Source organism: Podarcis erhardii, assembly GCF_964252035.2.
Source record: "Podarcis erhardii genome assembly, chromosome: 2".
Lineage (NCBI taxonomy): Eukaryota > Metazoa > Chordata > Lepidosauria > Squamata > Lacertidae > Podarcis > Podarcis erhardii.
The window spans coordinates 37862598-37890490 of NC_138498.1; the positions used below are offsets into that span (position 1 = coordinate 37862598).

Below are 27893 nucleotides of genomic sequence, written 5' to 3' on the forward strand. Positions count from 1 at the left end.
AGCTATCTAGAAAATAACATTTGTTAACTGTGTGTGATCTGGGAGCTGTGGTATTGGAAGGTGTTTCCCCATGCGTTTGGTTCAAATCCTTGTTTAACGTTCAAATGGGCAAGTCTTTATTTCCAGGTCTGTGTGTAAAACAGGAGTTACCTCAGGGGTATCCTTACTGTAAGGATATCTAATGGGGGAGGGAAACCTCTGGCCTGTGGGCCAAATTTGGCCTGGCATGGGTCCCAATTTGGTCCCCGAGGCCAACTTCCCCAAATCATGGCCACCTGCCCTACGTATGTGAGACCAGGTAGAGATGTGGCTAGACTGTTTGGAAATTGTCAAGGTGCTTTTGCCTGCTTTTGTGTGGGATGGGGGTGGTTCTGAGCATTGCCAGGTTGTTTTCTGTAACCTGGGTATTTTGTAGTGCTCACACCAGTTCTTAGATTTCCATATGTGCCCTTGGGCTCAGAAAGGTATATTGTGTAATACACTAAGACAAGGGTAGCCAGTGTGGTGGACTGCAACTGCTTTCATTCTTGACCACTGCACACACTGGTTAAGCTAATAGGAGCTACTCCTGCTCCAAGGTATTTTATGGGAGTGAAGCTAACTGCAAAGACTGTGGAGGAGCTACCCTAAGACTGTGGAGGAGCTACTGGGACTAGCGAGAGGAGGGGAGGACCTGTGAAGTAGCAAAAGGAGGCAAGCAGCCTAAGATAGGAACATAGAAAAGGAGAGAACTGAAGAGTTGATGCCAGATGGAGGTGTTTGTGTAGTGGAGACTGGAGAAAGAATAGTCTGTTCATAAGGCATGGGGAGCTTCAGGGATAAGGAAATATAAAGTTGAAAAACAGATTTGAAATAGCCAGCCCAATCTTTGGCTAGATGCCTCTCACGTGGAGTTAAAAGGCTTTCCCTCATTTCTGCCTTCATTCTGTGGTCATATATTGACATACATGTTGGCATAGAAGAAATTAAGTCTCATTAATTATTAGAAAGGAAGCTAGAATGCACAATTTAAAGAGCTCTGAGTCTTTGCAACAGTACATTTAACCTCAAGCTGAATACTGCAATTTCCACTGCAACATGTATTCATTTATTAAGTACAAAGAAAGAGGGACCAGCTTCCCTGGGTTCTCTTTAAATTCAATAATAATGATTAATCACTACCAATCTGTAATGTATAAGCCATTTTGTTAAATACATTGTGTTTTGAGCCACACAATGTTATGTAAATTATTACGCACAACAAGGGAGTTCATGCCCTGGCAAATTACATGTAATTACATGAAAACAATAACATGTGTTACGACACCCATAGTTTGTAAAGTTCTCAAGAGATCAAATCAAGTGCAAAAAATTGCAGTGTTGAATATGACGGCAGTTAGTTAGAAAAATCTTTAAACAGTAACTTGGGTATTGCTGACGTTTGAATCCCTGAAACAATTCAAACTCCACTGGGGGTTTCAGAACGGTTATGTATATTTGCATTTCTTAAGTAACACACTCTCTCTCACACACTACCTTCAATCCAATGAAGCATATTACTAATGATATTTCATAGGCTCACAGGATCAGATAGCTGAGTCTCTTTAGAAGTACTGCATTGGAGGATGACAGTGGGAGATCTCCACTGGGGATGAATTTCGGCATGATATTTCTTCTGATTTTTTAAATACCCCAGTCATTTATGTTTCATCCCTCAAAATAAACTGACTCACTACTGGTAGAAGGCATTCCTTGATGACCCAGACAAAGAACTATTCCATAACATTAACCTGCTTTTCCCAACATTAAGGCAGACTTATTTTTAAAAGGGCTACAGCTGTCTGGTTGATGACAGGGTAACATACTTTATTTCAGCAGAGGCCTACCTGTTGCCTTCCAGGTGTTGCTGGACTACAACTCCCATCATCCCTGACACTGGCCATGCTGTTTGTGGCTGATGGGAATTCTGAGTCCAAAAACATATGGAAGGCCATATGTTAGCCACCACTGCTTTATTTCATTGTAGCTAGAAAGTCAACAAGTAACTGATTTATTAGAATTCAACAGTCCCAATTTTAAGAATCATGGAATTGTAGAGTTGGAAGGAACTCCTGAGGGTCATCTAGTCTCAACTAAAGCATCCATGACAGATGGGCATCCAACCTCTGCTTAAAAACCTCCAAGGAAGGAGTGCCCACTAGCTATGAATTCCCCACATGACCTGGGACAAGCAACAATGTTTACACTTTATAGATACCTATGACTAAAATAAAGGTATGTGGGTGCTTTTGGATCCACATGTATAACTAAAGGTGGATAATATACTTCATAATTTTGTTTACATTCCACGGATACACTGTAATTGAATTGTAAGAAGATATAATAGAAGGGGAAAGCTCATCCTGCAAGGGGCAGTGAGAAGTAATTTGGCACTCACCTCTCACTTTGTTATGTCTGCACTATTGCTGAAAATAAGCCAGAGAAATGGCTTTCTTATCTTACAGTACCTCACCAGGACAACATCCTTACTAGAGGAACACTTCAAAGCACAGAGGAAACAGAGGACAGACAAAGAGAATAAATCATCGGGTAGACAAAAACATCAGTAAATGAAGGGTTTTGTGCTGTCATCTTATTTGCTGGAACTGTTTATGTTGTCTGTCTAGCCCAGCTAGGATAGAAAGCCAAAGTGGCATTAATCCAGGTTTTTACTTTTCTATGCACATATAGGCTTCATTTGTTACATGCAGGGTGCAAACTTCCATTTCAAATGTGGCTATATAATGTCTCAATAAAGATTTATGATTCTATACATGCTTTGGGGGACCAAAGAATAACTTAGGTCTATATATTTTAAGTTAGTTTGCTGTGTTTTAATATCTTTTTACAGCCTTTACAAAAAGGCTGATACTACGGAATAGTAGCTCCACACAATGAACTATAAAAGACCACAGAAATATTTAATTCTGAGACAATGAGAAATTTAAAATATCTTACATAAACAGCCTTTTTCTAGTGCAACTCTTGTAGCTTACAATATAAATAGATTCTATTAGTCACTGGGGGCATTTAAATGACTCAAAGTAAGAGATTTTCATGTCTTATTAAGGTCACCACATCACATTACTAGAGTTTTAAGTTACATTCAGATTGTGTTGTGTTTTCATGCTAGTTTCCCCAAACGGGAAGTACTGCTGAACTCAGCTGTGCAATTCATTAGGAGCTGGCACTGAAATAATGTTGTGGAGGAGAGGTGTAATCTCTTGTCCTTCACCATGCAGATAATCTGCCATCTGAAGTGTGGCTTCTCTGTAAACTCCTGGTCACACAGAAGCCTCTCCCTCTGGGAGAAGAGGCATTTGTGTGGATGACCCAGCTCACATGGGTAGTTTTCTACATAGTGGAGGTGAGGGGCTTATATTGGGGCCAAATCAACAGCAAGAATCGGGACTACCCCAAACACATATTGCAGATGAGCCTGAAAATCTCAGCTTTCCTTTAAAAGAAACCAAAAAGGTTTCTAGGCTATGTGGCTGTAAAGAAAGGCCTGTAAATATAACTGCACTAGGTAGTTGTGAGGAAAGATGATGGGGCAAGCTATAGGCATCTTTTGGATTCAGTCAGAGAGAAGGGGAAAACTCATACCTTAGCCCTTCTTTGTAGCTACCATTTATTTCCCTGTTACATACTGCTTTCTAGCCACCCCAGCTGCCTGTCTCTTCTGCCTTGCTCACGAAAAGACCCGTTTTTCTAAGCAGGCAACTGCTTATGAGGGGAGTTCCAACATGCACCAGTAGAGCAAATCCACCCCTCCTGTCAATACATCCTCACTGTATTGAGCTCCACACCAGCTCGCCCTGTCCCACAAGATAAGTGGCAGTGACACACCTGCTGGGAAGCTAGCACTGCAGCTTTGCCCCACTGGGTGAGTCGCTACTGCTGGTATATTACTATATAACTTGTAACAAATGCTGCTATTATTGATCCAGAAAAACATTGATTTAGAATATCTGGATAGCCTTGTCCAAGTCCCTCCTGCTTATGTAAACTCAGCAGTCTGCACACAGTAAATGTACAGGAGAGTCGCTTTGTGGATGCAATTTAGGGTAGTGGGGAAGAGTCATAGCTACCATCTCATTCAGCCATATACCATCGCTTCATTTATGATTGAAAACTGAAAATATCAAACAGTGTTTTCATGGATGAATTCAACTGCTGATCCCTAAATATATGGAGCTGAGATTGTAGCTGTACCAGTTGCTGGCACTTCTGTGACTCAGGCTACTCTCATCTCTGTATCAACTCTGCCTTCTATACTGGCTCGTGGGAGGGGGCTGGCTGGTATTTGGGGCTGCAGGGTTGTGACATATCCCACATAGGAACACCCTGCACACAAGGGTCTGGACTCCTCAATCCCCAGGGGCACTGGTGTGTGTGTGTGTGTGTGTGTGTGCGCGCGCGCATTGATAATGGATTTATCAATTGGCCAGGCATGCCTTGGCCACAACACAGTGACAAGGAGGGTCCATTGCTCATATTATGGGGAAAAGGTAGGGGGATCTTAATGAAATCTATAAATCCCACCCCTCTGACTGTCCCCAAATTTAGATCTATTATGACCCCCACACAATGCATTTTACAGGGTGATTCCTTGAAAAGAGGCCCCGTGGATGCAGAGTACACATGTTCCACGGGGCCTCTTTTAAAAGACTCACCCTGTGGAACAGCAGCTGATGTGGTTAGCACAAAGGGTAAGGGGACAAGATACTTTTGCCCCTGTAAGGCCCTACATCAGGGCAGACGGTCACAGCTGTTCCATCATGGTTCACAGCTGCTTGCCCACATGTGAAGCTTCCAGGGCACTTGGTAGGGGTTGAATCATGCCCACTTCGTAGAGATGTCCATATCCCACTAAAGGATTGAATAGTTATTTTTAATGCTGAAGTAATAGGTGCTTTAAAATCTTCCTACCCAACTTGATGATATGTCACTACTTAAACCAATGAGCTTGAGTACAGGTAGCTCATCTACCTTCATGTGACTATAAATGTAGTAAAGTCAGGAAAACTCAGGATTCTAGAGATAGGACTGATAAGAAACCGTATCAAATCTGGTCAAAGGGTTACAAAATTTCTAGGGGCATGGGATCCAAGTACATAAGACATTCAGAATGGATAAAATCTCCTCCAAAAATATTTTCTTAAAAATTATCAAGTGAAATAGGGAAAATGGCACAAAGACATTAAAATTGGGGGGGGGGGGGGATAAGCATTAATGATTAGGAGCCGCATTCATCTGGTAGTGGTAAGTTAAAACTTGAGGATTGGCTAAAAGTACAAAGGATTGTCAAAGGCTTTCTTCACTGCTGCAAAAAAATGGAAGTTTTTAAATACTAGGACAACACAAACTACAGCTAATTATTTTGTTCAGCAAAAAATAGAAAGTAAACACAGAGTTTTCTATTTCTCAAGACAAAAATATCTTTGTATGAGATAATGAATAAAAATCACTGGTTCAACAACTAAGCAGCCTCTTGGGTAACAGCCACAATTGCAGAAATGTGTCTTTGGCAGGAGACAGCCAGAGTAACAGAAACAGATGGATAGTGTCGGAGAATGCACATCAAAGAGGGACAAACAGCAACAGAACAAAGAAAGTAAATTCAAAAACATGATGAAATTATATCTTACCATATAATATTTTTGTAAGAAAAAAGTCATGCTGCAGTTTGTGTGGCTGCCAATAGGTGGCCATGAGAACAGCAGCGACAACAGCAGGCAGAGCAAGGGAGCAGAGCAGACAGGCTGGCAGCACAAGTGAGGGAGCTGGCAGAGCAAAGCGGCAGGTGGGTTACCCAGGAAGGCCTCCCCCTGTTCTGTCTGCAGCCACTGCCACCTGGGAAACCTGGGGTTTGAACGAGCAGGCAGGCTGTCCAGCAGAGTGAGCATGCACCCTGGCAGACCTTCATGTGCTCCCTGTCTTTGCTGCTACTGCCCAATGTTTGCCAAAAACTCCCCCCTCTCCTCACAACTTGCCTCAAACCACTGCAGTATGAGGCAAAGGGGAGAAAGACTTTCTCCTCTTCATTCCCCTTTCGTCTGCAAGTGGCAGCAGGATCTTGGGATGGGGCAAGCTGTGAGGGTATGGGGGTGTTTTGGGGGATGCGGATCTGCAACTGGGGTGGCAACAGTTAAGACAGATTAAATGAGGTGTGAGGGGATGGGGAGCTTTGAGTGAAAGAAGGGGATTGGCAAAGGGATTGGGGGAGTTGGCAAGCAATGTGAGCCACAGCAACGCTCCCTAATGAAGATGATATTGTCAGATATGTCCTATGAAGGGATAGTGATCTGACAAGCATGTGCAGATGAACTGACAACCATTATGTCCCATAGAATTGCCAGATTATGGCTTTAAACACACCTACTTGGCTATGTATATTTTAAAACAAGGTATTAGTATCACTAGCCAATTACCAAAATCATTTCATAATCTGATAATTCTTTATACCTTTTTGATTTTTTTCTCCATCCTTAGTAAAACAATTATTATCGTAACCATAATTTCAAAAGAAAGATGATCCACAGACTGATCTAATGGCATGCTGTCTGCATCTTTTATCCTTTTGCATATCATTTCTCATATATGTAATTTTCATCTGGTCACCCTAACTTAGCCTCTTGTGTCTGCCCTGCCTGTGTGCTGTAATTCAGAATGGAAAATGAAATGATAAATTTTAATAGCAATGAGTATTTTGGACACCTTTTTATACCTTATTCGTATTAAATACAAACTTATCCTTAAGGCAGGAAGTATAGCTTGAATATAAACAAATAATGCCTACATCATACTTATTAAAGTTTCTTTCCAAAAGGTAGCATACATATTTTGAGAAAACAAAAGCTGTATCATACCTGGACCAAGCAGCGGGGATCGGTTTGACTGGGCACTTGACTGGTGCGGTGGCTGAGGCTCAGCCATGTTTGCGTTGATAATGGTGGTGCTAGTGGTGGCGGTTGTGGTACTGCTCTGGATTACAGGATTGTTTCTATCCCACATGTTTACAGTCTTGTTGTTATTGTAATTTGGGTCACCCCAAGCTGAGGTACCATCATCAATCTCCATCTTGCGCCGAATGGATGGTGGAGAGGGCTCTTCCCACCCCGTTGCTTCACTACTATCTTTCTGTTTGGCTGGCACTGGTCCACCAACCCATCCTGATCCAGTCTGTTTAACAGAAGCAGCTCCTCCCCAATTACTCACGTTGTTGTCCTGGGATTTAGAAGCCCAATTCTGTTGAGGACCAGGTTTTAAAGATTCCCCCCAGCTCGTACCTGTATTAGCCTTGCTGTTTGTGCCATTTCCCCATCCAGTGGTCCCAGAACGCGTAGTATCATTCCAGCCAGACCCTGCTCTATTGTCAGTATCCCATCCAGAACCATTCTTTTTCCCATCTCCCAAGTGTCCAGGGACAGATGAGGAATCAACCCAATCTCCACCCCCTGAAGTCCAGCCTGGATTCGATTTCTGTCCATCTCCCCAGTTTTGAGATTTGGGTTTCTGAGGTTCACCCCAAGTAGGCGACTTGTCCTCCTGATTTGTGGTCCCACTCCAAGTGTGGCCACTTTTGGCAGCAGCAGCATTATTGACAGCAGTAGAACTTGCCGGCTCTCCCCATCCCCCTGGGCCATTTGGCGCTTTGTTATTGTTGTCGCCCCAACCTGTATTAGTTGGAACTGTTGCAGGTGGAGAGCTGACCCACCCAGATACTGAAGAGGTATTTGTACTGTTCATGATGGACCCATCATTCTTGCCCCCCGAGTTTGAAGGCTGAGTAGCTGCACAACCCCAGGCCTCAGTTCCATTGTCATTCTTTCGTTCAGACCTTGGGGATTCTTCAAATTCCCAGGCAGTGTTTTGTTTTACAGGAGTCTGTCCCCATCCAGTGTTGGACAGAACCCTTGGGTCAAGGTCATTCCTTGGCAACTGGACTTGTCCTTGGTCTAGCATTCCCTTGTCTCTTCTTCGAGCCTCTCCAGTTCCTTCCCTCCCAGTACTGCCTTCATTCTGACTCCCATTGCTATCATTACTGCCTTCACTACCTGTGTTGCCAGATGCTGCAGCTTTGGCCCAAGAGTTTATTTGTTCATTGCCCTGCTGCATGGCAGGATTCTGGCTGGTAACACTAGAACTATCCCACCCTGTTGATCCTTTCCCATTGATGTCATTACTGGAATGCTGGTTTGGGGGCTTGCTCCATTCACCATTAATGCCATTACTGGTGCTGCGGCTTGGGTGGCCCCAAGCACCAGAATGCATATTACCAACGCCACTGTTGCCACTGCCCCTGCCCCATGCTAAGATCCCAGGACCAGCGGGAGGCCCCGAATCCCATGCACTTGTTCCATTCCCTTCCTTTTGTACAGCACTGCTGGATCCATTTTGTTTAGCACTTAATGCTGAGTTCACAGTGTCTCCATTCCCCTGACTGAACCCAGAATTGCTGTTTCCTGTGGCAGGATTACCTGGGGATATCCCCCACACTGAATTGCCCATTCCTTCACCACTTCCCCCACTGACTTGAGAAACTGATGTCCCATTAGCACCAGGAAGGCTTTGCAGGTGGGGCGGGATGATGGCCCCCATGCCAACAGCCATGCCCCAGTTCGGCAGTCCATTTGTCTGCATTGCATTGATAGGGTTTGGTGAAGAGTTCATGGGGTTAGCGTTATTTGGTCCATCAGTGTTAAGGTTCTGAGGTTGTACGCTGAAAGACACATTCTGAGAAGTGGACGTTTGTGGTTCTGTGCTCTCTTGCGGCAGCAAGTTTCCCCAAGCACCTAAGGTGCCCGTTGGGTTCCCATTCTGGTTGCCCATGTTCTGACCTATGGCACTGACTGGACTGCAAATACTGGAAGGGTTGCCTGCTCCCACAGTTCCTTCATGTCCGAGTACAGGCCAGGCAGCTGGATTGGCATTTGGATTAAGGTTAAGATTAATGCCAGCATTTGAGTTGGAAGCACCCCAGCAATTTTGACTTCTACCATCTCCAATCATGTTGTCCATCTTTCCATCCCCACCACTGGCAGAGCAATGAGCTAAGCCAGAGTTGGAACCTGTGGCAACACCCCACACTCTGGCTGAATTTCCATTACCATTTGCTCCACCAGCTCCAAGGGCACTCTGGTTAGAAGTGCTTTGGATGAGTGCTCCATTGGTGCCATTATTGCCATTGGGTTTCTTTGTATGTCCAGTGAAGTTGCCTTGGGCACTCCCTGTAGCCATGCTACTGTTCTCTGAGCCACAGTTGGAGGCAGAGTCAGTGTCTGTAGTACATTCTGAGGCAGATTCAGTCTCAGTTCCTGTAATGGAAGGCCACGCTTCCTTGTCAGTCCTGTCTATTATCACTTTATCCCAGCTGCAATTGGCTTCACTTCGGAAAGTGGGCTGCTGTCCCCAGTGAGTATTCTCATAATGGTCTCCCAATCCGCTGTGACCAAGGTCTGAAAAATTAAACATGATGTAAATTAGTCTGCTATCCAATGACCCAGATACATCAGTTGAACTCTGGCTTGATTGTTATGTTTACATTCTTTAAGACTCTTCCTCCCTCCTTTATAGTCTAGCTTATGGGTAGGGGTTCCCAACTTTCACTAAGCCCTTGGAGAAGCACAGCTTGTGAATCCAAACAAATTCTTCAATAAGCATAATAACGCATTTTGAATTCTAGGTTCTGAAAAAACAAGTATGTTCAGTGCTAATACACAAAGGATTTACATGCAGACAATAGTACTATTTCTCTTTTATTAGGTTGTACTAATAGGGTCAGATATAATAAGCAATACTTTGGGGCATGCAATTTCCAATATCTTCCTATATGCCACATACATTTTAAGCTGAACTATTAAACGGGAACTAGAAATGAAAGAAGAACTCTACAAAACCAATCAAGCATATTCTGTGGTCAACGAACAGTTATTCATGCCTTGTTAAATTTAGAAACAGAGATAAAAACTTCAGGGTGAGGACTGATTTCCAATATTAAAATACTTCTCAAACATATGAGTTGTTATCACTTTCAGTTGTATGTTTTCACTGCATGAAATGAAATCAAAGAAATACTTTAGAAAGTATTATCACTGTAAACTAAGACTTTGATGACATGTCTGGTACTCGTTGGCGTACATACTATCACTCTAGTACAGAAGGTGGAGCCACACATAGTGCTGGTGCACGGGACTGGGTCTCTTTGAACAGGAGCCAACATACTAGTCCACATCACAGCAAAGGACAGGCCTAGGCTCTTAGACCAAGGTCACAGATTAGAAATCACAAGGTATTATAGAGAGAACCGCTTGTAAATAGCTGCAGGATTGAGGCCTTTCATTCATTTCATATATATGAACAATCAAAAAGATGGGTGCTTTTAAAAAAAGGTAACTATGACGGTAGTTAATAATGAAGATCACTTACATTTTGTACTATAGCACTGATAGCTATTAAATATAAATTGCATGTTCTGTACTTGTCATATATGATTTGGGACTTTAAAATGATACTTGATTGACAGGCCAATCTCCCTCTACAAATAAGCTGGATCTTCTCAAACAGCTGTTACACTGTGCCTCATCCAGATATAAGCCAGCCCCTAAACTGTTAACGCTGTAGGTTTCGACAATTTGAGTTTTTTAAGACTGATGTGACAAAATTCCACGATTCTAAATTGGGGCAACAATAACTTCCCTGTCTGAAATAAAAAGTAATCAGTACCATGACCTCAATGAACATTTTAATGTAACTCCAAGATCTGATATCATAATCAGTATTTTAAATGATCAAAACATATCAGAAAGCAATCTCGAAATCAGAGTGAAATGTAACCTTATGAAGAAAAACGTGGACATTCACTATAAATGTGCATCCTGGAACAAAAAAACTCCATTCAAATTCAATGGGAAATGGTTAAGCTTGTATGTTTACCAACATGAACAGACATTGACTGATTTGATCAGCACTTAGATCTGAGGTCAGAACTAATCTCAAAACTAGTACAAATTTGAAAGCATCCAAGAAGTCAGCTTCTTTCTATTTGTTTCTTTCATTCTAGTAGCTGAAATACTTGTTTATGCAGTCAGGAATTCAAAAAGCACAAACATTTAAGTGGGAATCTGTCCTGCAAGTTTGCTTTCACAACAACACTGACTCCATAAATGCTGAAGCTGTCAAGACTCTCCCAGAAAGGCATATGCAAATGTGGAAGGGTTAAGAGATGAGAACGCTAAATAAAACAGCTTTATTTAGAGACAAAATCCAAAATTAGGCAACGCATGTGGAAAAGCCTATTACTCTTTTAATTTTCTTCACTACGGTATGCTACAAAGTATGTTCCGTCTGATGTGGGAACCTTTAATGCGTTCAGAAAAAGAGCTGAGCAGCGTAAAAAAGAGCATTCTTCATTATTAGATACTGAGTACTCCATGAAACACTAACACTCCAAAACCAAACAGCAGTAGATAATGACAAATAACAACTTCATTTTTTTGCCCAGCGCAGCATATCTTTAGCAAGCAGCTCTTTCTCTGAGGACGCCATTTTATCAAACCTGAAAGGCAGCCAAAAGCTTAGGACGCTGTGCTGCTGCTGCTGTCTCCGAAACATTATGTAATAAACTGATTTAGCAGAAGCAGATGCCATTTGCCCCCTTCCCCCCCTTGCTGCTCTATAGGGGCCAACGAGTAATGAAATACCTGAGAAAAGGTGCTGCCCAACCATCCTAGGAGACGCTACATTGTGTGCAGAGCTGTCTCCCCTCCTGCATCTAGGTTCGCCTGGGCTCTCGGCTTCAATATGTCGGCTGTGTACAGAGTGAGCCTCATCCTGTAGAGCTGCCAAGAAAATCGCTCAGTGCAAGTGTGCGCCCAGACAACCTGCAAGCTTGCTCAGGCCCTAGCTGTGCTGGCTTTGGAAATGCCCTTTCCTCACAGGGAGACTCCTACCCCCACCTCCAGCAGCACACAGCCCCCTTAACTCTGGGTAAGGTATCAACAGATGAGGATTTTAAAGCTTTGATTATCTAATTGCAGCTGACACTAAACCGATCTTCCTTCCTCTTTAAATTCTTTCAACTGTCACAAAACATTTTCACTTCGAGACCTAGCCACAATTAGCACGGTGGCTGCTTTTCTTCTGGTTTTTGAAAGTCAGCCAAAAGAACAGCCGCATATTGCCGATTGGCTGCATGCAAATACATTCCTGCCTCCTTCATGTTTCTATCCTCTTCTTTCCTTCTCTAAACAGCAGTGCTACACACACTTGGCATACCAGCACTAACTACAATACTGGGGACAAACCTTATATAGAACCTGGCAAGCCTCCAGGTGCTTAATTACTTCTCTGCCTTTATCGCGAAAGCTGAAAACATGCAAGTCTATTAAAAATCACAGCTTCTATTTGTTGAGCGTACAGCATTGTCACTGCGTGCTCAAACAATACATTATAGGCTGTAAGTGCTTTTCCCTCTCGCAATTTCAAATCATGGAATGGCAGAGGGAACTCTTTTACTGCTGCTTAAAGTTCATTGTCAGCCTTCCTAGATTTTGAGAGCAAATCAAGTGATTTATAGCATACAAGCTATGAATTACGGTGCCATCCATCTATCCAGCCTTTAAGACTATAAAATCGACCACCAATAGGGATTACTACTAATAATATAGTTGTCCTAGCATAGGATAAGTACTCCCAGAAGTAACTAAAATATGCATCAACTTGCCACAGCGGATCTCATAGGAGAAGAATCAGCTGCAATTATTCAGAAACAAAAAAGTTAAATTGCACACAAAACATTATCTAGCTCCTAAAAATATAAACATAAAACTGCACCAAGCATATGAAGGAACATAGCCAACATTCTGTGAATTTAAGATATATATACTGTAAATTTAAAAAGTAAGTTTCTAGCCCATAAGAGTTATATGCTAGGCTCAAAAATGAGCAGGCATTGTTAATGGAAGTAGCCAGAGGAGCTGTTGAGAAAGGAGAAAGATTTCCAGTGGCCAGAACTTCAAATGTCCTGCAGTCTTCAGCATGCAAGGGTTCATTTACCTGCACAGTGTACTGTCCTCTGTGTAACTGAAAAAAGCGTGTAAAATTAAAAATGCAAATGTGCTTATTCTGCATGAATTTGCCTGCAAATTTCTACATCCTGAAGCCTATATGCATTTAGGTTACTTTGGCACCATTTTTAAGTGCAGGGTATACATGGCCAACAATCTCTTTTATTAAATGACACTGTATCACTGATGTCTCTTTGAACATTTAGTCATAAGCAGCTGCCACCAATTCCTCAGTCGTTGCAACTGCTTTACCTTCTCTTAAGAATTTATATTTTTGGGTTTCAGTATTTTCTTTAATTTTTTTGCTCTCATTTTGCAAATTCTTGGATTCTCTTTTCTGTAAATTTTATTTTTCTTTTAAAAGTATTTCTGTACCACCTTCTCATAATCTAACAACAATATTAAAAAAATTTAAAACTTTTTTAAAAAACCAGATCAAATACTGCATAGGCCTGTCAGTGTAAGAAAGTCTTCAAGAGACACCTGAAAGCCTAAAGCAAGGATGCCTGCAGATGCCCACAGGATGGGCTGGTGACACTGAATATCACCTTGAACCACTGGGTTGGTGGCTTGTTAGGTTTCCCCATCCCAATGTGTGTAAATGACTAATCGAAGGAGGGAGGTGCAAATATATCAGATATGTCAACATATCTGCTACAAAGTAGTTTTAGAAACAGGGATAGAATAGCTAGGGACCTGGGTTGTGGGCACCAAAACAGAATGTCTAGACGCCAGGGGGAGGGGGGTCAGCAACACTTCTTATTTATTATTTTGATAAGCATGAATTAATATGCAATTCACATAAGTGACACATTGTTAATATCACATTTTTAGCAGAAATTGTTAGTACATGTTTAATTTGGTGTTTAAAATGAAAGTATTGGTACCGTACTTCAGTTTTCAAAACACTCTACTCTTTATTGTTCAACTCCCTAACATACTGTCTATCCTTAACATATACTTTGAGGCTTCAAAGCACATATATTTCAGTAATCCTTGAGTGACAACCAGCTGCAAAAACAATGGCACTCAGACTTTTTGAGGTGCTGGCAAATGGAGAATCTTTGGGTGCAAAATGCACCTGCTAATTTTGAGCCCTGCTACAAATATATCAAATATGTATTTTTAATTTTTAAAAATCCACTGTGGTGTGTTCAAAGTACTATTTACGAGTTAGTGTCTAACAATTGCTAAATACTGAAAAGCCAGACATTAGTTTATGAGGAAATAAAATTACTTCTGCCCTATTAACCAACATCTGTCTTCCTTTTCCATCCCAAAGGTGTCCTGAATTGAGCTATAGTTGTCAGGCATCCTATGGGGATGGGATGGGCATTTAGGAATATATTTCACTCCAGAATGTATATCTGGAAAGAGTTATACTCTGCACTTGTAGCTACTTGGTTGTCCTTTAAACATGGTAGACTTCAAAGGTATTTAAAATGTGTTCCAAACTATTCCAATTACTCACAGACATACTAGATAGAGAGATCAGCTGTTGGCAGGATCTTGCCAATGTTGGAAGACTCCCAAGCACCTGGTAGCCAAGCACCTACAAGTTTAAGTTTGGCATTTAAAACCATGACAAAGGCAACCCCAAAATGTGATGCTGGCCCTAGGAATTAAAACCACTTTTCCAGTCTTGCACCCAACCCACCTCTATGTCACTAAGTAATGGGTGCAGCAATTACTAATGCTGTTTTCCATTTTTTTCCTTTTGTTGCTTTTATATCCTGACTTTCTTCCATCATAGAACCAAAGGTGGTGTACATGTAGTTTATTACAGATTATCAATTTAAAGCTATTCTTTTCTTTCAGCCCTGCAGAAAATATTTTTCTTTTTGCAAAAAGAGAGTTACAACTCTCCAGTTATATTACTTTCTCAGATGTCTGGAATTTTTTTTAGGCAAGTCTCAAGCAGAAAATAAAAGCAGTGTTCTCTTTTTGGTGCAAGTTACAATTGCAATAATCTTCTAAGCACACAAAAATGGTAATTTTACTATTTAATATAATTTTACACGGAAATATTGTATACCACACAGAGGTTTCTTTTTAAAAAATAAGACATTTATAAATGCATTTAAATAAATAAAATAATGTGGCCACTTCTAACAGAGTATCATAATGCTTAGGACAACATATATGTGTATATATAACTTGAAACAAACATGTGCATACATTTTAGGAGATACATTAAAATCAGCTTTCTGCTTAGAAATTCATCTATTTATCTGGAATTGTCATTTGAAATCCTAAACTTGTTTTACATGATAGGCACCTTCCTCTCCACAGCAAGTAAGTGTTATGTCACAAACATCCCAAAGGAAGATTAGGACTTCAAGTGGGACATAAGCAGCAGGAAGAGCAGGTCAACTTCCAACCCAGTCAAAACCGATTAGCCATGCTAAAAATATACAAAAACTCCATTGTAAGGCGGCAAAGGTTACTGATTACATAGTACACTTTTCACAACCTCCCAAATGCCAAGTTTAGCCAACTACCAAAGTGGTGCTCTTCTTCCTTAACCTCGAGACAAACATTTTAAGGCTCAGCTATTATTAGATGCAAAGGCCATGTCCCACACTCTCCTTCTGACTGTTCTGAACCCCTTTCTCCATGTAGCCAAACTTTCATGATATGATAGCCTTGAAGAATTCTCATTCAGTTTCCAATATACCCCACTGGGTAGTGGGTTAATTTGTCCACTCTCCTCCCTCTCCCCCATTGAGAAATAAAATTATAATAGCACACATTTCAATGTTCGGCTCAGGGACAAAATCTGTTAAGCAAACTAGTACTTAAATTTCATGTTTTTATGATGATGAAAAGTGTACTAAGCACTTAATGTATTTTGGGAACATAATGTAGGAACATATTATAATACAAGAAACGTATTCTGGCAACCAGTGGACGATATCCAATATTAGTCATACTCAGAGTAGAACAACTGAAATCAATGGAATTATGTAACTTAAGCACCTTGATTTCAATGGGTCTACTCCAAATATGGCTTAATTAGCTATCACTCAGAAATTTCTAAATACCAGGGGTCTGAATTTCAATAAGTACAGCAAGTGACAAGGTTTCAATAAGTACAGCAAGTGACAAGGTTTTAAAAAGGGATATTAACAAATATATCAGAACCTACAGAATTCTGGGGAAATTCTCCTTTCATTCTTTGTGAACTTTGGACTAAACTGCATTTATAGTAATATTTTTCATAGTTTTAGACCTCAAGATACTCAAGGCAATGCAATCATTTGTAATTCAGTGAAGTCTGAACGTTTAAGCTAGCATCCAGTTTTAACAAGGTCTCATAAATTATATGCAGAGGTGTATCTAAAATAGTGGTCACAGATATGTCACCCTTCTTTAAGAAATTAAATAGCATGCACAAGTCTACTTCTCTTTAAATGCTAAGTTATTGTTTAGGCATTGCACAAAAGTGGTTGTCCTTATATTTTGGAATGTGTGTAACTTTCCACTTCAATACCCACCTTTAATTTTCACTCTAGTTTGAGAGTTTTCCAAAACACATCTGCTTTTCAATATCGTCAGCTATACTACATTAAACTATGCTTTTAATTAGCAAAATATGGAACAATAATGCTCAAAAATGGTCTGAAAGCACTCAACAGTTCTACTGCTGAAGAAATGAAAGTAAGCTGCCTGGATCAGAAATCACCTGGCAACCATATGTAAAGTGCTCTGATAGAGTAGGGTATAAATAGTTTAGTAATAATAATGTTTTAACAAATATGGCATTTATTTGCATACATATTTTATGTATTAGGTAACTGATTACTGCAAAGGCCCATGGAAATTTATGTTGTATCTTAGCAATTTTATTATTCATTCAGTTTAAAGATATACTGGAAAGCATAAAACTCCTCCAGTTCCATTACTTCTCCTTCTTGTCATCTTTCCTTCAAGTGTACATTTGGTGCTAGCATTCTCGTTGGTTCTCCACTTACATATTTAGATTTCAACAGCATCAGCACTTAGAAAATCTATCCAAGGACCTCTGCCAAAAGTGGAGTTCTTCTCCAGACATTCAAACCTTTGATGTGCAACCAAGAAACTAAAATCATTTTGTTTTAAGATTGAGCAGAATGTGCTTCAAAACCATATGAAACCTGATGGCAGATTTATTTTCCTATCTTATTAAAGTATTTTACTGCTATTGTTTTCATAAGTTCCCCACCCAGAAATATCAAGGATAGGCAGAATTAAAAATCTAAATAAAGGACAAAGCAGAATCACACTGCTATAACTGAGAATGCATTCTAAATCCAGCCTATTTCAATCAAACCCCTAAGGTTGATGTATAACTCCACATGAACTAATCCACTAGGAAGAATAAAATAAAGAAATTTGCATAGAGGCTGCAGCATAACTGTCTTTCAAGAATAAACATATTAAAATACATAGGGTTGCACCCAAATGCTGTTGAGTATGCCTTCCTGTCCTGTCCTCTATAGTCCCCCACACCCCAAAAAATCTGCTCCAGAGGGTTAGGGGGCAGGCCTCCAGAGCATATTTGGGAGTTCACAATGCAGTCCCATTGCACAAGTGCAGCTTCACTCGCACAGCACTGGATACAACACATGTATTTTCAATTAAAGATCTCATATTAGCTGGTAACAATTTGATGAAATGTTACCACCACACTAAAACCAGCATTTAAGGTCTAGGACATCAGACCTTTGAGAAGAACAAACAAAGGAATGTTAAGCATTTAAGGAATGTTTCAGCATTCAGCATACCTAGAAAAGGTTATTTTGCCAGCCTTAAGACTGCATAGCCAGGAAGCACAAAAACAATACAAGAAGGCACAAGAGCTGGAGGAAATGGGGTAAGACTTCAACTCCAATAAGAAGGCTGTTGGCACTTTTTGCTTACAAGGATTCTTAAACTGCTACAAACAATAATCAAGTGCCGGCCAATTTTTCTATCACTGTTAAGCGTATTAAGGCATACAAATGAAAGAAACATGGGAATCAGGGATCAATTAGACTCAAACCTCACCATGATTTAGCCCTTGAAACTGTTTTTTGATTTTGACTTTACTGCTCAGGTTCCATCCTGCTGTTCATGAATGCTTTCCTCCTCATGTCTGAAGAACCAGTCTGATCCCAATGAATGTGTTTCAGAGGACACAGAACTTTCAGTTAGACTTCAGCACTGCCCCCTCTGAGTCACAACCATTTAGATTGGGGAAAATGCAAAATAGTTTACTAATCACAATAATCAATAAAATGGATTTTTTAAAAACACACCTGAAGCATTTATCCATTTGTTTTGGGATAAGGGATTGGAAAGATTTGCACTCAGTGTATCTTGAACTCCTTCTTACAAAAGAATGCCTCCTTCCATTTACTTACTCCAAATAAGCCTTGCATTTCATTCATACTGCCTGGATCAGCTTTGGTAGACCCCTTTTAGCCTCATCTTTTCTCAGGCTATTATTGAGAAGGAATATATTCTGAGATCCACAAGTAATTCTTCTCAGCTATGATATAAGCTGGCCTAAAGCCCATTAACTCTCACAGGACTAGCTCATCCTGCTACAATATCATATCATGCATTTATAGCAGGAACAGTTGCCAACTCTCATGGTTTCTTAAAGTAACAGCTGCTGAATTTTTCAGCTGACTTAAACAAACAATAAGTTCCAACTCAGATTTTGAGAAATAAATTGTGTCACCATTCTGTATAAATTATTTTATTCAAACCAATACAGAGATAGAGTGGCTCACTGAAACTTATGCTCCAACCCTAGCTCAGCCCATTTCATCAACCACACTTTCTCAGTATATAACGAAACAAAGTGGACTCCACAGCACTAGAAAGGGCCTTCAAGAGCAGTTGTGTCTCACCATTCCATAACGAAACTACGGCCTTGACAGGATCACCTGTTCTATCCACTGAAAAATCCCCACAGCAGTTAGGAATCTATCAGATTCCATCAGTCTCCAGCAGGTGGACCATCCTAACTGGTTCCCCACCCTTGCAGGGAAGAATTGTCGTTGCAAGTCCATATCTCACAAAGAAGTGGTCTGACCATGATAATGGAGTGATATTCACCATCCTTTATTTCCAGACCACTCCTCTCCTCACATGAAGTGAAGACTAAATCAAGATTATGCCCTGTTCTGTGCCTTGGACCAATGACTATCTGAAAAAGGCCTATGGTTGCCCTGAACTCCCGAGCTGAACATAAGGAATCCTCACCATGCATGCTGAAGTCACCCAAACCACCTCTCTGGGTTCCTCCAACAAGACAACCTCAGCCAGTTCGGTCAGGGAGGCTGTTGAAAAACAAGACTATCAATTTCTACCAGCCATGATGGCTGCATACTACCTCCACAATCAGAAACCATATGCCTTTGGATACCAGTTGCTGGATATCAAAGGTGGGGAAAGTATACTCTATCTACCTCCCTGCCTGTCTATCATCTGTCTGTCTGTCTATCTATCTATCTATCTATCTATCTATCTATCTATCTATCTGACTTATATACTACCCTCCATCATATCATGGTGGTTCACAAGGTAAAAATACAAGGTAAAAGCACAAATAGTTAAAACAAAAACAACAAAACAATAAACCCCTCCACAAACACATTTTAAAGGCTGTAGAAGCATTTGGCAAAATTATAAAAGGAAGACTCAGAAGACCTAGTGGTGTCAGACAATGATTGCAATGCATAAACAGCAGGTTCTTAGAAAGGGAAGAGGGCTATGTTATTCCCATTCCTCTACCTCAATCTAGAGGTAGGTCCACGTAGGTCCTGCTTGCAAACTTCACAAATGGCTGACCACTGTTAGAATAGGAAGTATTTAGAGCAAAGGACTAAATGGCCTTTTGGTCAGATACAACAGGGCTCATCTTGCACAGAAAGCCCCGGTTCAATACCTGGCATGTTCAGGTATTGCTGAGAAAGAGACCAGTCTGAAACACTAGAAAGTCACTGCCAGTCGGAATAGACAAAGCAGAACCAGATGAAACAATGATTTGACTATGACTGCACACATACTATACCTTTCAAGCAACTCTGAAGCACATTCTTTTCCTTCAGAGAATTCTGGGCATTGTCTTTTACCCCTCACATAATTATAATTCCCAGCAACACTTAACAAGCTATACTGCCCAGAATTCTTGGAGGGCAGAAATGTGTTTTAAAGGTATAGTGTGTATGTAGCTTTGATGTAAGACAGCTTCATGCATTCATGGACAAATTCTGCGGACAGCTTTCCTCAGATTGGGTTGTGCAGGGGAACAGCTGGTAGTATGAAATGTTTGAATCATATCTACATATGTCATAAACTAAGAGTGGGGGACCTGTGACCCTCCAGATGTTGCCGAACTCCAACTTTCCTCTGCCTCAGCCAGCCAGTCATGGATGATAGGAGTTGTAGTCCAACATCTGGACGGCCACAGGCTCCCCACTCCTTCCATAAACAGTCAAAATTTAAGATATCTCAATAGGCAGTGAGCTATAACTGCATTGGAATTGCTGGAAACAGGCAGGAGGGAGGCTGATATTTCTTGCTTGCCTGGATGTCCAGTTTACTCAAAGCAGAGATGAAATGCAGCAAGGAGAAACAGATGGGAGTGGATCCAAGCAAGTGGACAAGAAGCTGCTGCACAGGGGTTAGAGGAGCAAGACAGATATTTGTGACTGAGCAGAAGATACAGAGAGTTTAGAAGGGATGTGTGATTTCAAACGTTTCTGAAGACTGGTTAATGAGAAATATTATGAAGTATTACTTGAGTACATGTTATATACCTATTTTCCCCATGACAGCCTTCTATTATGAGAACTGAAGATCTGAAAGGAATACCTGACGTCAACCAAGCATGAAGCAAGATTAAATGTTGTGTTATGTTTTCCTATGTGGGCTACAAATAACTATGAAGAAAATTAATGTTGTTATTGTAACAGTGAATATTTTAAGATTATCTGCATTATGGCTACATCAGAACAAACCTTAAAATTATACACATGTAACCTAGCATGAAGCCAAAGTCCATTGAGAAGGCAACATTGCCTCATGGCTTTTAGGACACTTATAGCTTCTGAACATTGTAGCAAGGATGCAGCTCTGACAAAACATAGTAAATCAATCTACCAATTAACAAAATAAAGTGAACAGGCAAGACTCTTCAAAAGTGTGTGCCTCCCTTTAAGTTACAGATTAACTGTAAGGCCTCCATATAGCATACACCTTAGCTTATAGGATCTGCCTATCTCAGTACAAGTATATTCAAGCACAGTATGTTTCAATGTCTACTCAGAATGGGGTATCAAGGAAGCAAAAGCACCATAACAATTATTTAAGCCAAAATATACTTCAAGATGTACGGACTCAGAATGAGCTGATCAGCAATCATCACTTGGTCCATTCAAGATATACAAGCATCAGGCTGTGAAGGTTTTGGTTGAAGGACTGCACTCTTCCCATGGAGATCCACCTTCCATTTTGAGAGTTGTATTCCTTTTGTACACCATTTTTAGATACATATGATTTCACAAGGTTGCATCCAACTAAGTTCTAATAAGAGTAGACCCACTGAAATTGACAGACATGGGTTTAGTAATTTCAGTGGGTTTACCCTCAGTAGAACTTAGCTGAAAACAACCACTGCCTCAATTAATTAGTCCTAGCTGTTGCCTGTAGGAAAGCTTTTACAATTACAAGCTGCTTCTTGCTAACTTGGTTTCAATACTTTTAGTTAATTACATTTATATTCTAACCTCTCAGGGAAGCATGCATGGGCAATGTTCTCAACTAGAGTATGGTAAGCAGAGATCAGCAGTGTTGAAACAGGCAACATTTGGTACAGAAACAGCATGTGACTACTGCTTAATAAGCTACCAACATGGCTTTATTTGAGTGTTTCTGAAGAATTAAGTCTAATTTCTACACTGCTCGCACATACTTTCTAGGTGAATGTACTCCTGCGACCAGAGAACAGAACAAAGTCTTCCCCTCTAAATGACCACTATGTTCTGAATGGGAGAAAGGCAATTCTGAGTTAAAGGTTAACTATTTAATTGAGAATCTGAACAGGTTCTCTTCATGCAATGCATTTTCCAGCATAAATCCTTACCTGTTGGGGTCTGAGTTTTACTGGGGTGGTGATGTCCACCTACTCCTGGCTGTGGAGGAGGACTTGCTCCTGCTTGTCCAGTACCTTGTGCTGGGCTCGTGCTGATCAGAGTTCCAGTAGGCAGAGGCTGGCCTCTTTTTAAGAGCTGCTTCTGTTCTTGTTGGCGGAAGCGTGGAGGCACCTCACGAGGCAGGTATCGGGATGCAGCTGGCTGCTGCCCATTGGCAGATGCACGCTTGCCATTGCTATTGTTAGTAATAGTGCTGGTGGAAGTACTGGTACTGGTACCGGCAGGTTGGGGCTGGCTTAAACTGGTCTTAATAGGTTCTGGCACTGTTGAAAATGAAATATTAAGAACACATTTATTGGGCGAAAGAATTAAACAACATTCTTTTTAAAACACAGCTTAATTGAAAGTAAATCTCAGTCCACCTTTGTACATTTGTTTTAAATAGAAACTAAGTAGTTTCCCCCAAAGTATGTGTTATGGAAAACCAACACATTGTACATTTAACTGCAATCATTTTTCTAAAAAAATATTTATTGGCAATATCAACTGATTATGAAGTATGAAGGGATCGTAAGTGATGTGCATTTAAATAATTTTAGAAACAGGTCCCTAATCCATTATCATGTTGTTCCCTAATCATGGCTCCACAACTAAAAAGGCCCTGTCTCATATGCCCATCTGCTTTCTGCATATGAAGGAATGCAAGGCAAGGCTTCAAATGCTGATTTATGTGGAAGGCCAGGGACATCTAGGATGAGGCAGATTATTGAGAGATTTAGAAGTCAAAACCAGTATTTTGCATCGGACCTGGAAACAAATCAATAACCATCACAAATGAAATAATATATGCCCCGTATTATATGCATTTTGAACCAACTGAGGTTTCTGAGCACTCACACAGAACACCTTATGTTACGATGGCTTAGAAAAACTTCATACAGCATAGTAACAGTTCATGCAGATAAAAGTCAGCAAATCATAGTTTGGTATAGTTTACACCCTAGGTCACAAATGTTCAGGCAGGCCTAGGTACCAAGTTGTTAGAATAATCTCAATATCTTCTTAACAAATCACAATGAAGACTCAATTTGTGCCTTCTCATAAATGTCAAACTTCACCTCTTATCTTGTAAATCAGCTGCTGTTACAAAAAGAGATGCCATTCCTTCATAGCCTGCTTCTCTGAACAATTACAGAATAAAAATGAGCTTAAGTATTCTACAAAATTCACAGCAGCCCTTGTGTTTTACATTCTTTTCAACTTCATTTGTAAAGCTCAAAGTCAATGTGCTGCACTACATATACAGTACATTTAACACAGCCCAGGAATGTATACTCTGGGAATACAGATGAAATACAGACTTTGTTTAAACCTCTGCAGCTGCTCAAAGCTAGAAACATTTCCTGGGTTTTTAATTGGAATGAAACCAGAGCTAGATCCCCATTGTAGTAACATTATCCAAGAACAATGAAGTATCAAACAGTCAAATGCTTGTACTCTATTAATCCCCACCCCCACCCCCCCCACCCCCTGTAACCTGCTAAGGTCAATATCTAGAGATAGAGGAAATCACAAAGTAATTGATGGGAAAGTATAACATGACTTTTTTTTATCCACAACTGTACCATTAACCAGCTGATGCAGCAGTATTTGCTGCCAGAGTCAGGCTCCTGGAAAATTTTAAGCAATGTGATCCTATTAAAGCAGAATGAGTGTGGGTGTTTACTAAAAGGACTTTGGGGAGGAAATTAGCCAGTTTTACTACATTAATTACATTGCCAAATACAAATGTTTTGTACCATTTAAATACAGACATCTTAATACATCTTCACAAAATTTTCTATTTCCTACCTAATCTGATCTATTAGAAATCATTTTCTTTTTTAAAGTTACAGCTAAGAACGTTGCCCAGAGACAGTAGTCCAAAATGTTAGTGCAAATTTGATGTGCAACTCTGCTCTGTTGCCATCTCGCCTTTTCTACAACACTTCTTTCCCCCCCATTTTTAATTTCCAGTATGCTCATCCTGTACCACAGGGGTGGAGAACCTGTGGCCCTCCAGATGTTGCTGGAATACAATTCCTACCATCCCTGACCACTAGGCATGCTGACTAGGGCTAACAGGAGTTGGAGTTCAGCTGGAATAGCTCAGTTGGTAGAGCATGAGACTCTTGATCTCAGGGTCATGGGTTGAAGCCCCACAATGGGCAAAAAAGATTACTGCAGTGCAGGAGGTTGGACTAGATGACCCTTGTGGTCCCTTCCAACTCTACAGTTCTATGACTCTATGATTCTACAAAATATGGAGGGCCACAGATTCCCCACTACTGTTGTACAGGAAACCATAATATGATGGAGATAAGTGTGTGATGCAAATTCTAATAGTTTCCATTTTGTGGTCCCAAAAGCCCACCTGGCTTAACTAGCTTAAGTCCTTTGTGGGCTGCACTGTCAGCATCTGTCAGTCAGGCACAGAAGGAGCTGCCCTTTCATGTGCATGCATGTGTGTGTACACACACACACACACCAAACCGAAGTTTTTTCATATTAATATATGTTTGGTCAAAATCTCTCACATTCTGACAGGATAGTCTGCATTTGGGAATTTCAGATTTCCCAGTGTTTCCAGTGTACACACTTCCTGGCTTTAATAAAATCAGAAAGGGTGACCAACATGATAAGATTGCATTGAATGTGAAATGCTGCCATGGTGGCTTAAACCACAATTCAAAAAATCTATCCATTCTTTAGGACTGCACCCCTATGCGCACCTCCCTGAGAGTAAGTCCCACTGAACTCAGTGAAGCTTACACAAAGTAGACATGCCTACAACTGCACTATAGAATACTCTTTAAGCATTTGAATGAACTTCTCAGGTTTAAGAACTGCATGTGCAAGTCTGCACTATTTTCTCCTTCATTCAACCATTTGCCACATAATGAACACATCCAGTTGTTCTACAACTATTATGCATTAAACCATTACATTACCATTGTAAGCTCTCAAGCTTTTGCTCCCCAATTACTCCAAACAAAAATAAACCTTTCCCTTGTAAAATTTCTCAGGTTACAATCTTCTCTTTGGTGAAAGCCATTTGTTCACAAGAGACAGCACATCTTTAGGCTTTGAAACAGAAGACATTGCATGTATCCATTTCACACACAGTGAAAGGTTAGTGTTTATACAGGGAAGATATTAGAAACTGTAGATCTCTAAGCAGGGTTTTGAGACAGGAAACCAGTATTGTAGGAGGACTAATTCAGAGGTGAATTCTGTATTATCATGCTAAATCTTTGTTGTCTGGCTTTTCTTATTCAGACCTATTCACTTATTTATATCAGCCACGTGCACACATCCCAGTTATGATGTGTGCCTCAGACCTGCCCTCCAGATTTCTATCAAACATGTCACACATGCTAATCTTGCCTGAAGTAATGAGGCCAAACTCACTTGGTCTGCGCCTGATTCTCTGGCGCAGAGCAATTGGGAGTCTAGCAGTGAGGGGGTGCTCGTGACACAATGCAACTGGCAGCCCACATGAGTTATCAGAATGGCTGAAAGAGCACAGAGTGCTAGTCAAATAAAAATATGGCCTTGGGAAATCCACCAATTCCAAGCACTGATCTAAGGCAGACTTTGCAGAAGCTGCTGTTTGATTGTCCTGCAGGAGAAAATCTAGAAGCACTACTGTGGTTAAGTAGAAAAGCACAATGACAACTGAGAAAAGCCAATAGGCTCCACAAAGAACCTAGATATGGTAAAGAATAAAAGCAACAACATGTTTTATTTGTACAGAGACAGCCTCAAAACAAATCAAAACAAAAAATTGCACAATGGAAAGGAAAATTAAATAGCAAATGGATTTGGACGATAATATTAGAAGCTAAATGTTCCTTTTTAAATTAAGACAAAACTGAAGAATAAACAATTCAGCTTCTCTTCAACGCTGTGCACATAGCTCCCATTAGTTTTTAAAAAGCAGAAAATGAAAGAGGCAGTCTTTAAAACTATTCAAGACAACCACTCCTCTGTTAATTCTCATTCAAAGGGTCAGTTTGGACATTATGCTAAACAATTATATGCTTGGAGATATGACCCCAGAGTCCAGCAGTGACCAGGACCCCAAATTAGATGTTACAATGTCACTGGCTAAGGTTCCTGGATCTGAGCCTAGTGTTGATGGTCAGAGGACTACTGCACCCAAGGCCGGCAAGAAAAAACCTGCTGAGCCAGTTCTCACAGTTTCAGGATCCCAAAAGCCAGGACTGTGGGAGTTACCTTTCCCCAGATCTGAGGAAATAAATACTTCCCACACCACCTCACCAGTCCACAGCACAGACAGCACACAAGGAGGGAGGCCATGATGTGCAAGGGCTTTAGGTCAGAACATGGCCCCTTTCAGAGACGCCAGTTTTCCAAAAGCAGATTGAACCTATGAGAAGGGGCTTAGAGGCAGAAGTTCAAAAGGCTTCAGTTCACTTCTAAGCCTTCCTGACGCAAGTTGCTCACTAGAAAGTTTCCTTGGTACCGTAACAACAGACTCACCCTGCCCTGTGGGCTTCATCATGGGATCAGGACAAGATGGGACATATTGCTAAAACTCATGCTCACTTACACCCCATCCTCCTGTCTGGGGCAGCTGTAAGGAGGAGAGCAGAAGTATTTGCTTCCAGTCTCAAATGAACCAAAGTTCCTTATTACTTGGGAACTTGAGGGAATCCTAGTTCGTGAAGAAGCCAGGATCATATACCAAGAGTGCATCCTGGCTTGTTTAAATTAATCATAGTTTTAACCAGGGCATTTTTTCAAACAGAACTCAGTTCCAGCACCTCTCAGGTGGGTGCCATTGCCATTATAAGAGAACAAGGAAGGCATTCATGATGAGTTCCAGCACCTCTTTTTCTAGAAAAATAGCAGTGATTTAAACTAGCCATAGTTTCAATAACGGTAGAACAGGGGAGGTGGGAGTACACAAGTCTGAGGCTCATTTGCTTAATCCAAAGTTTAGTCTTATGTTCAAAAAGGCACTGCACCTGCCTTTTAGACATGCTTCTCTATAAAGTAGATATGTGCCACTTCAAATACAGCTTAACCCACATTCAACACTTGCTTGATGATGTGTGCTGATGGGCTTTTGCAGCAAAAGTCCTTCTGCTTTACAAAATATCTGATATGCCTTCAAAGTATTTTGTTTTGCTTAAATACATTTAGCAGCTTGGTGGTAGACTCTGCTACTGCAGGTGACCTTTAAGGAATACACTTACAATGTATAGTATGAATTAAATTGACTGCAGTCCCTCAGGAAATAAATTTCAAGCCAGTCTTGTAAAGGAGTACTGCTGCTTGGAAGGACAGGGCTTCTACTCATGAGATTCTGCACAGCCTGTAGTGAATTGCATTATGCAGCAAGTGAGGGAGGTCTTCCAATTTCCATAAGCTATTCTGCTTTTTAGAGGTCTAAACTGGTTAGTACTTACCTGTACCCAAAATTTCAATCTAAACATTCTCTCTTCTGATGAGCTGCCTAGCTGTGCTTGGGGGGGGGGAGAGAGTTAAACCAGTAGTTGCTATAGTACTTTAGTTGCCTTTTTGCAGAGGGCATAGGAAATAAACAACAAGAAACCTTTTGAGGTAGCTATTTCAATTCCACTTAGAAACATGGTTTGATACCCCATCA

At 40.8% G+C, this 27893-nt stretch overlaps 1 protein-coding gene across 8 annotated transcripts in view; it reads right to left on the reverse strand.

Annotated features, from left to right (window-relative positions):
- TNRC6C (trinucleotide repeat containing adaptor 6C) overlaps positions 1-27893 on the reverse strand; it is a 425196-nt gene that overhangs the window by 40207 nt on the left and 357096 nt on the right. For 6 of the 8 annotated variants that reach the window (XM_081850638.1, XM_081850636.1, XM_081850635.1 and 3 more), the window contains 2 exons: positions 22207-22539; positions 6891-9479 (listed from right to left, as the gene is read on the reverse strand). In XM_081850638.1, coding sequence (XP_081706764.1) covers positions 6891-9479; positions 22207-22539 — 2922 coding nt within the window. Of the gene's footprint in view, positions 1-6890; positions 9480-11723; positions 11862-22206; positions 22540-27893 lie in introns of all 8 variants that reach the window. The other 2 variants (XM_081850642.1, XM_081850641.1) reach the window with 2 other exon arrangements.